The following is a 13,451-nucleotide window of genomic DNA, read 5'->3' as shown; positions in this document are numbered from 1 at the left end:
ACACCGTGCCATTATAAAAGTCCACCAAGATCTTTTTGTCTCTAAGAGTTATTTTTGAAGACATGTGGCTTTGGAAGTATAAACATTAAAGTTACTAAATACAGCAATAACTTTAATTTTGCAAGGTTTTTTTTAGTATTATTAACTAGCTTAGACCTAACTCTCAGGGTGGAGCAAATTAGAGAAAGCGTTATACTTTGTTGTTTATAATGCATTTTATTAAAAGTGTACTGAAAACCCAAGACATGTTGCAAGTTCTAATTTACTTTATTTGTACTACTCTTCCCCCCACCACTCCCTGAAACAAAAGCCAAGTAGATCCACAAACCCGAGGAATTACAGTCAACCAAAATTCACAACATAAAATTCTGGTTTCCCTTTCTGAATTCAAAAATCCAGGCAAAACCTAATAGAAACATTAGACTAGGATGTGTTGCCTTTCCTTGCTGTTATTCTTCAGCAATAAGAACCCACTTTTTAGTTACATCGGCTGGCTGCATTTTTTTTTTTACTGGATGTAGGAAAACCTTACTGCAAATGAGCATGTAAACAAGACAGCTTTATGCCTACTGAAACAGCGATAACCCTTTTAGGTGGCAAAACATGAGACATCTAATCATTTGCTCATTACTACATTTAAAAGAAAAAATTCCTCGTAATGGCACATTTATTCATGTAGAAAAATCTTATCAAGAAAATAGGCTTAAAAATATAAAAGCCTTTTAAATATTTTTACATTCTTTGCCACTACCCAAATATTTCACTTCAGGTCTTACATCAGGATATTTGCCTTTCAAAATGCCTTTCAACACCGTTCTTTCTTTTAAATAGTAATTATCTAATGTTTCCAAAACTTAGCTAAAGTAGAGGCCCATTACATTCCTGAAAGCAAAAGCACGCTAAGTAGAATTTAATATTAGCTTGTTAGCATGCTATGCAAACTTTAAAATTAGCTTGATTTTATCCATTGCAAAGAAGCTCTCTCCCTCCGAGAATCGCCTTTTTAGGTCCAAAAAAAGCACATAGTGTATGTGTTACTTTAGCAGTGAAACCACATTTAAAATCTGAAATCTACAGATCTCAAGAGCAAGCCTGGTCAAGCTGGTTTTCTGCACACTTGACAGAGAGGTTCAGATGCAGGAGTGATACTACAAAAATAAGTTTTAGATTTTTTGTGGGGAGTCAACTATCCTATAGTCTTACAGTACCCAGATTGTTAATATTTTATCCAATTATTTCCCTGTTAATAACGTGAAATAACTATGTAGTATCAAGTCATGCCATATTGGTTTATATATGAACACACCTCTGACACATGCTATTCCCAACTGCCTACTGAAAAATCAATGACTTGTAATAGCAAGATCTAGAGTATAATAGTGCACTTGTAATATCAGCTAAACTTTGGTCAAAGACATGGAATGGCACTGGGATATTAGAAGAAATGAGGGCAAGATGAAGTAGTTGTAAAACAGCATGCACACACAGCCATAGCCTAAATGACTGTGGATCCACTATGTAAGAGCTCCATGGATTAGTGATGGGCTATTAACAGATTCAGATATGCAACATGAGAAACTAGCATATAACCAATGGGCCTGTCCTGTTTGAACATAGTTTGTAGAATCCCTAATTTTACCATAGTCATAACAACTTGCCTTTAGAACTAACTATCAGAATATGAGATACTGGAAATGGAAGTGTGCCTGTTGTCATTTTGGTGGGAACCAGAGAACCAACTCCCCTGCAGAAAAATGTGTATTACGCTTTTCGTGTATCTATTAGTGGCAAAATATTTGCATTATCCACCAACATCATGCATCAGCAATGGAAAAAAAAAAATCAGAATTATACCACCTGGAAAAACACCAGCTTAGAATTCATTTTAAATCACCAAGTCAGGCTCATCAGGAATCACAGGTACACAGCAAGAAGCTAGAGTTACTCATCAGGCACAAGCAAGGCAACTTTTTATCAACTTTAGAGGATGCAGAACCTCTGTGTGTCACTTCTGTAGAAGTTTATTTGTACAGGACAGTCAAATACAGAAACAGGAATCACATATACACTGCACTCCTAAAATCACTATTTGTGTATTGATTAGCTTTGTTGTATCCCATACTACATAGATTCATAGATTTCTAGGTTGGAAAAGACCTTAGCAATCATCGAGTCCAACCATCCCTAATCCCCATTAAACCATATCGCTAAGTAGATCATCCACCCTATTCTTAAACACATCCAGGGATGGGGACTCAACCACCTCCCTGGGCAGCCTATTCCAGTGGCTGACAACCCTTTCAGAGAAGAAATACTTCCTAACATACTGCAGTGTGCCACGGAAGATCCAATAGCTGTACATACATCAGCAGCAACAGCATCACATAGATTTCACAAGAAAACCACGAGGCAAGACCCAGAAACGATATACTACCCTAACAGAAAAGCCATGCTCTGCAGCACTACCTTGAACCAGCAGAGGAGAGCACCCTGGACTTTCTACAAGGGCATGTAGTGGTAAGACAAGAGGCAATGGCTTTAAACCGAAAGAGGGTAGTTTCGATTATACAGAGGGAAGAAATTTTTCACTCTGAGGGTGGTGAAGCACTGGAACAGGTTGCCCAGAGAAGTTGTGGATGCCCCACCCCTGGAAGTGTTCAAGGCCAGGTTGGATGAGGCTTTGAGCAACCTGGTGTAGTGGAGGGTGTCCCTGCCCATGGCAGGGAGGTTGGAATTAGATGATCTTTGAGGTCCCTTCCAACCCAAACCATCCTATGATTCACAGTGATGGGAGCAGAGAGTTCCCACCCCACGAAGCAGTGGTGATAGGGCTAAAAGCAGAGGCCTGCTGCGCCTGTGAAAGCAGCACACTAAGACTTAAGATTAGCTTGGTTTGAATCCCAACATAAGCAATTTCATACAGTGCAACTGCACAAGCATTTCCATAAATGCAGTATTAACATTACTAGCCGCAGGCCTTGTTAACTAGGCAAGGCCCCAGTCCTGACCTGTAAGGCTCATTATCAACTTGTTATGAAACCCAGCTCAGTGAATGAGACCTTGGTACCAGCTGTCTCTTGTTAGGACACACAATTTAAGCATGAGATAACAGGGGCCTTGAAAGTATGGACACAGGCTAAAAGCAGAGGCCTCAAAACCATAAACAACTCATTAATGCTCAATTACTCGTGAGTGAAAAAGTGTAACCTCCAGCACCAGGAAGGGTGTTTTTGCTCTACACAATGGAAAAAAACCCAAACAACTGAGCAACAGGGGAAGGTGCTTGCTGCAGCCTGGGAAAGTAACACCTCCCCAGCATCACACCACACGCAGTCCAGTACCAGGAGTCTCAACCGTTTTATAAAATATGGTTATAAAAGGCCTTAAATTGAGGGGGGACAGTTTGGCAGTAGATGCCTACTTCAATTCTGTCCCTGTCCTGTTATCTACCCACCCCCGGCCCTTACTGAAGAGCCCTTCAGTCAGGTCACCTTGACCTCAACAACTGGGACCACCAAGAACAAAGATTCAGGCCAGCCATATGGTACTGGCTACACGGTACTGCATGCTTACAGCTAATTTGGGATGCAAGTCAGATATAAGACTGACTGCTTTGAATACGTAAAGATAATGGTTAGTGTGTAAGCACTATATGTATAGTTATAATTATCAATGTGGAAGAACTAATTAAAGCACAAAGCACGTTTCTAATGAATTTCAGGCTAAAAACTTTCATTCTAAAGTTTAAAATCGACCTGATTGGTCAGTCTAAACTCTCCCCTCACAGCTCTCTCAAATTCCCTGGTATATGTGTAATTATGTTTGTGTACATATGTATCTACATATGGACACATATTTAGTTGTGAAAGGGCTTAAAAAGAAAGCTGAAGAAAAAGAAACTTTTCTCTTTAGAAGACAGCAACTTAAAAAACGTGATGAACAGAATTAGAGACTAGTCACAATACAGTCTGGGTTAGATGCCTGGAGACATGCAGTAGCAAATTCTGTTCCCACTGTTTCTCTTAACTGAGGAATGATGGATGTCAGTTGAGCAGAAAGACACACCAAACAGACTAAGAGGTGGCTGAAGTTAGCCAGAATATTTGACCTAATCCACATTGATTAGAATTCATGAGGAACACGGCAAAAGCAGCAACTGAAGTGTATGCCTGAAGGAGAAGACAAAAAGATGAACTGAGAGAAGCAGAAACAGTATCTAAGTATTCATCTACGAAGAACTACTCTGAGCGTACAAACAAGTGAAAGGCTGATAAGTTTGCAACTTTAGGAGGCAGCAAAACAGGAGATGGCTTGGTGCAGCTGCATATTAGTAGGCAAAAAAAGAATATTCAGATCTTTTTACTTAGCATTCTAGGAATGCACATGAGAAACTGAGGTCTAGTATTGTAGGAATCCTCAATAGAGATGTTAAAAATGTCATTAACGGCTATCACAAGACAGATCAGACAATCAACGGGAGGTTGCCTAGCAGGGCTGTTGAGCAACACTACCAACTAGGAGTGGGGTGACAAACGAACCAACCGTATTCATGAACAATAAATCAATCTTATGAAGATGTACACAAATTCAGATTGAGCAAGAATAAGGATTGCAAATACCACAGAACCATAGCCCTAACACCAAATGCAAACACTAGAATGACTTAAGGCTTGGTATAGCATTCACAAGAAATGCTCCACTGCATGATAATGCTCCGATATAAATCACAGGCAGGAGTTATGATCCTGAAGTGGATATCAAATCACAAACGCTGTTAAAACTTAATTTATTCTCTCAATAAAGAGTCAAGCAGGGAATGACATTCTAATTGATAAAAGTTGACAGAAATGCTGTTGGATTACACCCTTAATTTCAAGTGTGTGATAACACACGATTATTTTCAAGTGCTAAAGCTGCATTCTTCAGCAATATTAAGTAACCCTAAAGTATTTGGTTAATACACATTACTGATCTTTTCCACATCTTAATCATTATGGAATTCTTCATCATAATATGAAGAACAGTGTCATCTGAGCTGGGATATGTATTTTTCCACTTCTGACTTAATCTCCTCAATACATACTAAAGAAGAAATCTTCTGTTTCTCCACCCTGCCAAATAATTGCTTTTTGCTTCCCAGGGATACTAGCACTCTATGGCACTTCAATAAGTACAGGGCAATGTTCTTACATTTTCACTTTAAACATCAACCCAATCACTGCTGGTTCAGATAACTCAAAGACACACACAAATTTGTACAGAGGATGTAAACGCTAAAAATAATTGTCCAGCAGAATCACATGTTCCAAGCAACTTCTGCATGCTGCACTAGCACCGGCCCAAAGTCATTATCTCCCAGTCATCAACTCCCTTTATCTCCCTCACTCTCCCTTTGCTCTTTGGCATTTTCCTCTCCAGAATACAATCACCTCGGGCCTTTCACATATGAGTAAGCATTCCTGACCGCACTTGCCTTTGTCTAGAATATCCATTCAGATTTCTCTCCCATTTAGCTAAGATTTTCCACCAGTCTGGATTTAGCTGCTTGATTATATAAGGCACACACCAAAGTCTAAAGGTACTAATTGCCATGTGTCCTAAATAAACCTCCATCTAGTCAGGGCTTGTATTCTATGTCTTAGTTTACTCAGGTCATCTTTTTACAGCAATTAAGGCTGAGGAAGCATTTTATCAAATTACAGAAAACGAATTATTTAATTAAATGCTCATCACTTCATACTAAAACAGATTGTTTTCCAACCTCAGACAGTTGGAAACAGTATTTTCCCATGCAATTAGCAATTATTACAAATTACTGCTATGGTATTTCTGCCCAGGGCACAGATTTATAGCTTAGCTGTTTTTAATAAAAGTTTTCACTAACTAAAAGCTATTGGTTGCTACTCAACTTAACTAGCAACAGACTGAACCAAACCTATTAGTAGATAAAAGCTGCAGTTACATCATTCTTCTTTTATCATAAGCGGGTCTGTTAGCAAGACCAAAGCTTGGGGCAGTACCTAGAAAAAAGTAAATTCAAAGTTTGCCCACATCAGTCCTCCACTTCTATACACTACCACTTCCAACTGTTTCCAAAATACTGTTACATTGCACATTTTATAAAATTTAAAAGAAATATGCCAATGTACTGTTAATGTCAAGGTAAATTTTTGAAAGTCTATTTTGCAAGACATGATTCTTCATGCTAACAGTGTTTCAAACAATGCTACTATGAATATTTGTCTAGTACTGACATCTCCAATTAAAAATACACATCTTTATTCTAAAACTTAAATATTTGTAGTGTTTAAAGTTTCTGTGGAAAAAACTCTCATAGGAAGCTTCTGTACCTGTTTAAATTGACCAATGCATGAAGCATCTTCTGTTAACTTGTCAATCTATTTTTAAAAATGTTAGTCTGTATTTCCTCTCACAAGTGCCCAATTATTAATGGTGGCCAATGTCATCCTATAAATAAACCAGAAATACTGCTACAGTGAGGAAGGGTGGCTGTTCAATGAACTGTATCTTTAAGAAGCGTGGTAAGTTTTTAATTATTAGTGGCTAATTCCTGGAAAGAACCATCTCACTCTTTCTGCAGATTACGTGTAAGGAAATGAGAACCTTAAAATTAGAAACTGCCAGCTTAGCTCTTTTACATATAGTTTTCTTGTTCTTTTCATAAGCTGGAACCAGACACATGTTTATACCAGCCCTAATTTATGAGACATGAATATTTATTAGTTTCTTCACAATAACAATTTATCATTATTTTGGGAAAAAAAAAAACTAAGGCTAATCACTGAGCTGTCTCTCAAACAGACTTTAGTTTTCTATCTTCTTGCCTGTCCTGAGCTCCAGATACTCACAACAGATAGTCAAGAAATTTACCCTTTCAGAAGTCCATTCTAAAGGGGAATGGCTTGCAACTTATATATTAATATAAAACATCATTACTGCCGTCATTAAGCAGTATTCTAACTACTGTTTCTGGAAAAAAGTTTACTGAAAATATCTCCATTATGCAAATCGGTTATTGCTCAATCCTGGTGTAAGCATTTCCACAGAACTGTCTGAATGTCTCTTCGCAACACAACAGCAATGAAGTGTTCTAAAAGAAAAGACTAATAACCAACAGCATGTTTCCATTAAGATCTTGACATTAAGTATGCATCCTCACAGCATAACTAAAACCGAGGAAAATCATTGCATCACAGTTACTGCATCTTGTTTAAGCTACCAAATTAGAAATCAAGAAATTTTTCTACATCAGTAATATATACAGAAAGGAAGATGAAGACCAAACACCGTATTAAAACAACATGGCAAGTGTGATTCTTATCCGAAGAAAAACTGAAAGTTAAGTTGGAATATAAGCTTTTGGAACTTTTCCTGAATGTAGTCACCTCTAGTGACAAAAAATAAAAATTTCACAGACAGTTGAGTTTAAACATTCTTAAAATTTAGGAAGCACGACATTTCTTGAAAAAAAGTATTTTTCAAGATCCTCCACATGAATCCATGTAGAAGAGCTATCCTGACCAGAAAAGTCCTTTCCTAAAAAACTCTACAACTCATGAGAAAAATACTTTGTCATTAATAATGTGTAAATAGTTTGAAAATCTGTTAAATTACCGCCAGGACTAAATTAGTGCTGGCCTTTCTGTGAGACTGCCTGAAGCAGCATGCACAGCAGAAGACCTCAAGAGTTCCCTTCCAGCTTAACTTATCCTGTGTATACCATAGAGTTAGTGCAAGTCACTCTGTACAATAGCAGTGATGCTACTATCAGAGCAGATGCAGTAATCAAGGCAAAGCCAGTACAAGCTGAAAGGCCAGTTTGCCTGAAAGTTGGAATTCCAGCTCCACTGAGCATTTCTGTTTCTTCTCTTAGTGACAGACTCTAGACCTTCCAATTCCAAATCTGAATCCCAGAGATCCACCACTAGAGGACTGCCGTCAGCATCCACTCCTAATCCTGCACACAGAAATCCCTATTGAAAGTTTGACTTCAGGAATGAAAGAAAAACAAAGCTTTACAGCAATTAAGGATATCTTTAATAAATGCCATTTGGCTTTGACAACCAACTACAGCAGTAATTTAGGATGTTCAGGCTAGATGAATACAATAAAGCTTAAATCTGTGTATGTATGAACTTTTTATGATACCCATAATTTCTTCTCATCCCTTGACCACACAGGAGAACTTTTAACTTGAGATCAAGACTCCATCCTGTATTAAACCAATTAAACATCTTAGAAGTATTTCTCCTTATCTGGCTAAAAGCAACTCCGCATCATGTATTGACTTTCATTGTCCTACCCCATAACTTAATTCACACGGCCAGTTCTTGACAGTTCATTACTTGATGTAATCCAGTGAGTGCACAACCAATATTCATCCTCTAGTCCTCTACTCCAGAAAAAACAATTTTTTTCAGTCCCAGTGGTTAATATAGCAAGTAGTCCAACCAGACCTCATCTTTTTCATTCAATTAAAGACTACTGTCAAAGGAACCTACCTGTTTTGGAGGGGTGACATTATAATTCTACACCTGAAATACCTAAAGAAGTATTTTAACAACCTAATTTAACAAACCTTCCTCTCATTACACAAAGAGGGGAGAGACAAGTGTCTTCTTATAACATATGCTTGTAGAATTATATGTCTATCGATCTCTGCCCAGTGTGATAAGAATGATAAAACAAGAGCAACTGCAGCTTTCTGAATACAACATTCACGTCTCAATTAATACGATGACTTATCAGGTTGATCTTCATTGCTGGAAGTACAGTAAGACTATTCAGTGACAGCAGGTTTCCAAATCTATGCTTGCACATCAACAAAATGCGGACATTCTATACCATTATTAGCATTAATTACACACAGAAAATCATTACATTACATGCATTGAAACATGCATATCTAATCTGAGTGTTTAAAGAAAGCTTCATGAAAAGCCAATCACCTTTTCTGCAAGGAAGCATGAGAGCCATCAACACGACTTTATAACACCCATGTCCTGCTTTGTACTGAAGGAAAACATCCTGAAATATACCAGCTTAGGGCATAGGTAGTTACGATGCCTGACTCTAGATCAGCAAGATCAAGGAAAACTAAGTTTTCAGTATAGTGAAAGACTGCTGAAAAATACTCAAGATTAAGATCCCAACTACACCAAATCAGTGCTACAGAACACTAAGCCATAAGAAACCTGACTTCCCCTCTCTATCAAAGTAATCACAAGACATATAGTAAAGACCTAAGTTCCACTGATAACAAAAGTAGTTTCACATGTTATCATCCTCATATTTATTTTATCAGCTATTGGTGTTCTCCTATGCATTTAAATACATGCTAGTAAGCCTATAGTTAGTAAGACATTACAAGGACATGAAAGTAAAGATTAACTATGTACTTCAGGAGAAGTATTTTAAACATTTATTTTTGGACATAATTAATTTTCTATTGAAATCATAGGTTTAAAAAATATTCAGTTTGCTAACAAAACAACTGTTGAAACCAGAAGCATTCATGCTGAAACTCTGGCTTAGAATAACTTCTGAAAAATAAGAGATAGAATAATCTTATGTCAGTTTCAAAAACAAGTTTCTAAATCCTAGAGAAATGAAATGATCCAACAGTATTCCTGAACCTCCCATTCTTACACAACAATCACTTTAACTGCAGCTAGAAGTAATTACCAGGAGTTTACTAGGTTTCAGAGATGCCATCTCTAACCACAATCAAGCAATTAAATTGTCAAATACCACTCACAAAGCATGAGCCTGAATGAAAATGGAACAACTAAAATACCAGATGAACTTTTAGAACTGTGCCCACTTCTTATTCTTTCTTCAACCCTGTAGTTTTTCTCAATGTACTCAAGAACTGAAAAAAAAATCCAACAATTCAAGTCCAAATTACCAGATGTAAGAAGTGCCAGACAGAAGAGGAAAAAAAGCTATCTGTAAGAAGTTCCAGTGTTATACACTTCTTAGTTAGAAGACAGGCTCACCAACCTGCCTTCACAAAGTGCAATGTACCAAAACATCCCAGCAGCAACAGCAGCATCACTATCAGCTCTCACTCTGCCACCACGACTGGAATTCAGGCTGCTGAGATGGGGTCTACAGCATGCTTCCAGACTTCCCTTGGCCTATGCCCTTGCCACCACCTTCCTGTCTCTGCATGGCTGGCATGTTAAGCACCTTGCTAGTGAACTGGAGACCATTTTGGAAGTCCTGATCAGAGGCTGGTACTATAGACTCCCAAAAGTACACTTAAGTCAGAATTCCTAGAGACTGTTGTACATCATATATTCCCAAGTCAGTCAAATCTTGAGCAAGTTTTAAAAGTCCATGCAGTTTAAAAAACAGTTTTAAAATAAATAAGGTAATCTGTTTTAATTTTTAGATGACCACAACACCCATCAGACATCTAAATACAAAAATCTGCTTTTTTTTTCCCACAAGCTTTTTTCTGAAACGTATACAGTTGGTATAATCAATCCAGTGCTGCTTTGTGGTTTGGGTTTGTTTGTTTGTTTGTTTTCAAACCAAGTATGTTTAATAAAATTCTATTTGTAAGCTGAATGTCAAGAAGAAAGAAAACTTCTCATTTGTCATCTGTAATTCAGTTTGGAAAAAACCCACATTCGGTGGAATAATAACATAAATAATAAGATTTAACATTACTACTCTAGGAGCTTGTGTGCTACACAGAAGTCCAGCTATTTTTTTGCCTGAATCACATAAATGAACTGACTATTTAACAGTAAGACAGAAAAGCTACAGCGTGCGTTTTGTACATACCATAATTCTGAAAGCTACAAAAAGCAGATTTTTTTTCTTTATCTTCTAAGGCCAAGTCATCTTTATGAGATTTCATTTATATGTAAGGCTCTTTATTCTCACCAGTGTAATACCAGATCTTTTAGCATTAGTCAAAAACTGCAACACACTAACGTGTTCAGAGGAGGAAGCACGTGGCAGAACGTTTTGTTTTGGAAATGTTCTACAGAGTCATATTCAGAAACTATAGTCAAAGGACTACTCCCTTCTCTCTCTAATGCAAAGTGTAAATGCTGTGACAGATTGTATCTCCTTCGGGAAGTTGGTTTGGGATCTTAGGCTGATGCCTGGAAAAACTTTGCAGCCTCCAGAGGCGAACTGTATCCCTACCCACAGAAAACTCTTAATATAAGAGATGAAAAGTTGTTTACTGTGGCCACAAATGAGAACAGCTTGTTTTGCTATCAAGAACTCCTTGCCCTGCTCCACAGTGCTCCACTGATACCACTAACTTTCATAACAAATGACCTAATAGAATTGACCTAATAGATGACCTAATAGGGATGCTTTCACCAGACATTAGCCCACAAATATGCAGCACCTCAAAACACTAAAAGATGACAATAATGAAACAGCACTTACTGAAATCACAGCCTTGCTCAGACAGATAGAGCCTCTGCAGCCATACTCAGTTTCATCTTCAGACTTGTAATAACTGAGTGTGTTGCTTTTCAGAACTACCCATCGATCCTGCCACCCATGAATGTAGTTCGTCCACTGTAAAAAAAAAAAAAAGGCAAAGATGAGCTAATAGAAAAATAACAGTAAAAGACAGTATGGCTGATATTTCCCAGGTTTTCAAGCAGTAGGAGGAAAAAAAGCAACTTTTAAAAATAAGTTCTTCCCAACTGAGAACTTTATTCTGCTCAGAGCTCCTAAAATAACTTTACAAACTCCTAAAGGTTGTTTTCTTATTAAGAACTCCTTGCCCTGCTCCACAGTGTCCCACTGATACCGCTAACTTTTAGGTATTAAGAACTAGTAACAACTAAAACCAAGTTGTTTCAAATGAACAATATGATAATAGATGACTTGACCACAACTGCTTTGCCAAGGCCAGTTAAAATAAAGGTAATAAACATACTGATGACACGGATTAAGAAAAAGGAGAGAGGGGGAAAATAAAACATTGATCACTAAGGTGAGTTTAGCCACCAGATTTAAAATCTGGAGTTAGACCAAAAGCCTAACTTAAGCTTGAAATAATGAAATTTATGTATGAAATAATTTATTTTATGTACAAGTTAATTTCTACAAAATGCTTTTACTAAAGTATCTAGTTCTCTTCATACAAATACAAACATGCCATTATCCCACAGGACAGTTTATAACTATTGTAGTACCTAGAGTAATCAGTTCTTTATCGATCTAATATTGCCTATAGGTATTGCTTTCAGTTTTAATTTCTAAGCACTTTCTCATTAAGAAGATACTTGCTTATGGGTAGACATCCAATCACCCTTTTGTTATTCAGATTTTTCTACAGACTCCACATTCATATGTGGAATGAAACTGATATTCCCGGAACAAGTCCTGGATTCATCCAACAGAGATTGGTAAAAGGTAACTAAAAGTTCTGATTATTAATCTTATATTTGCAACATCTTCCCAGCTGCATTTTGTAGAATCATACAACACTGACAGAACATCAGGGCTGTTCTACAACTCTTTCTACACACTGGTGCTTGGTCTTTAATCACAGTTCAAAACCTCTAAATTACATAAAATGTAAACAAAAGTAGAGAAAATTTTATCATGCAAGCATTTCTTTGACCATGACAACATTCTTTGACAAAAAGCTCTGAGAAATAAGCTCTTTTTACCATTTAATTCTAACCATTATTCATCATTTTGTAATATATAAATGGAGGGGAAGAAAGTCAACTAACAGGCTCATTTCCACATTATACCACATGTATTATTTAATACATATTCCATAACTACATGTTAACTCTACTAAAAATAAGAGGAGGTCTAAGGAAAACAAGTTTTATAGCTGAGAAATTCCTCACAATTTTCAAGCATACATAAGACCTTGATTTGCTCTTCAAAGATAAAGCACTTTTTGATCTCTTAATACATCGAGTTCTAAGTTCAGTATGTCTTAAAGAAAGTCTCTGCTGCGCTCAAGTACATCATCTGGTAGCACAAGCAGTCATAGAGGTACATTATTTCCTGCCTTCCTCTTTCCCCCTCTCTCACATTCCCATCTCCTCCCAGATGTGAAGGGCAGAGTCCAAAGCTATCTTGGGCAAAAGAGCAAGGGACAGGGTGAAAGCACCCTTCCCTCTTTGACGGAGTTAAGTGAGTCAAATATAGCAGTCAACCTTGCATTTGCAGTTTTAATCAACACTAGCTGTTGCAATCAAAACGTGCCATGAATTAAGAGATTTCTCAAAGAATACTGGGTAGGCACAAGGTTTTGGCAATGAGAAGGTCACTGTTTTTTCAAGCATCTAGATTCTTGTGCTTTAAGAAAGACTCTTCCACGCTCAAATTCTTTCTTTGTATCCACCTTAGAATTGTTAGCAGAAAACACAATGGAAAAAAAGCCTAGAGTTCTGAAACATTTAAAGAGACCAAGACATACTTTTAAT

The 13,451-nt window shown here is 37.3% G+C and overlaps 1 protein-coding gene across 2 annotated transcripts in view; it reads right to left on the bottom strand.

Annotated features, from left to right (window-relative positions):
* CERT1 (ceramide transporter 1) overlaps nucleotides 1–13,451 on the bottom strand; it is an 83,929-nt gene that overhangs the window by 68,384 nt on the left and 2,094 nt on the right. For both annotated transcript variants that reach the window (XM_086629201.1, XM_086629202.1), the window contains exon 2: nucleotides 11,437–11,571. In XM_086629201.1, coding sequence (XP_086485327.1) covers nucleotides 11,437–11,571 — 135 coding nt within the window. The remainder of the gene's footprint in view (nucleotides 1–11,436; nucleotides 11,572–13,451) is intronic.

Source organism: Tauraco erythrolophus, chromosome Z (genome assembly GCF_009769465.1).
Source record: "Tauraco erythrolophus isolate bTauEry1 chromosome Z, bTauEry1.pri, whole genome shotgun sequence".
NCBI lineage: Eukaryota > Metazoa > Chordata > Aves > Musophagiformes > Musophagidae > Tauraco > Tauraco erythrolophus.
Note: the sequence above shows the minus strand (reverse complement) of the source record. Positions and strands in the feature narration are given on the sequence as shown.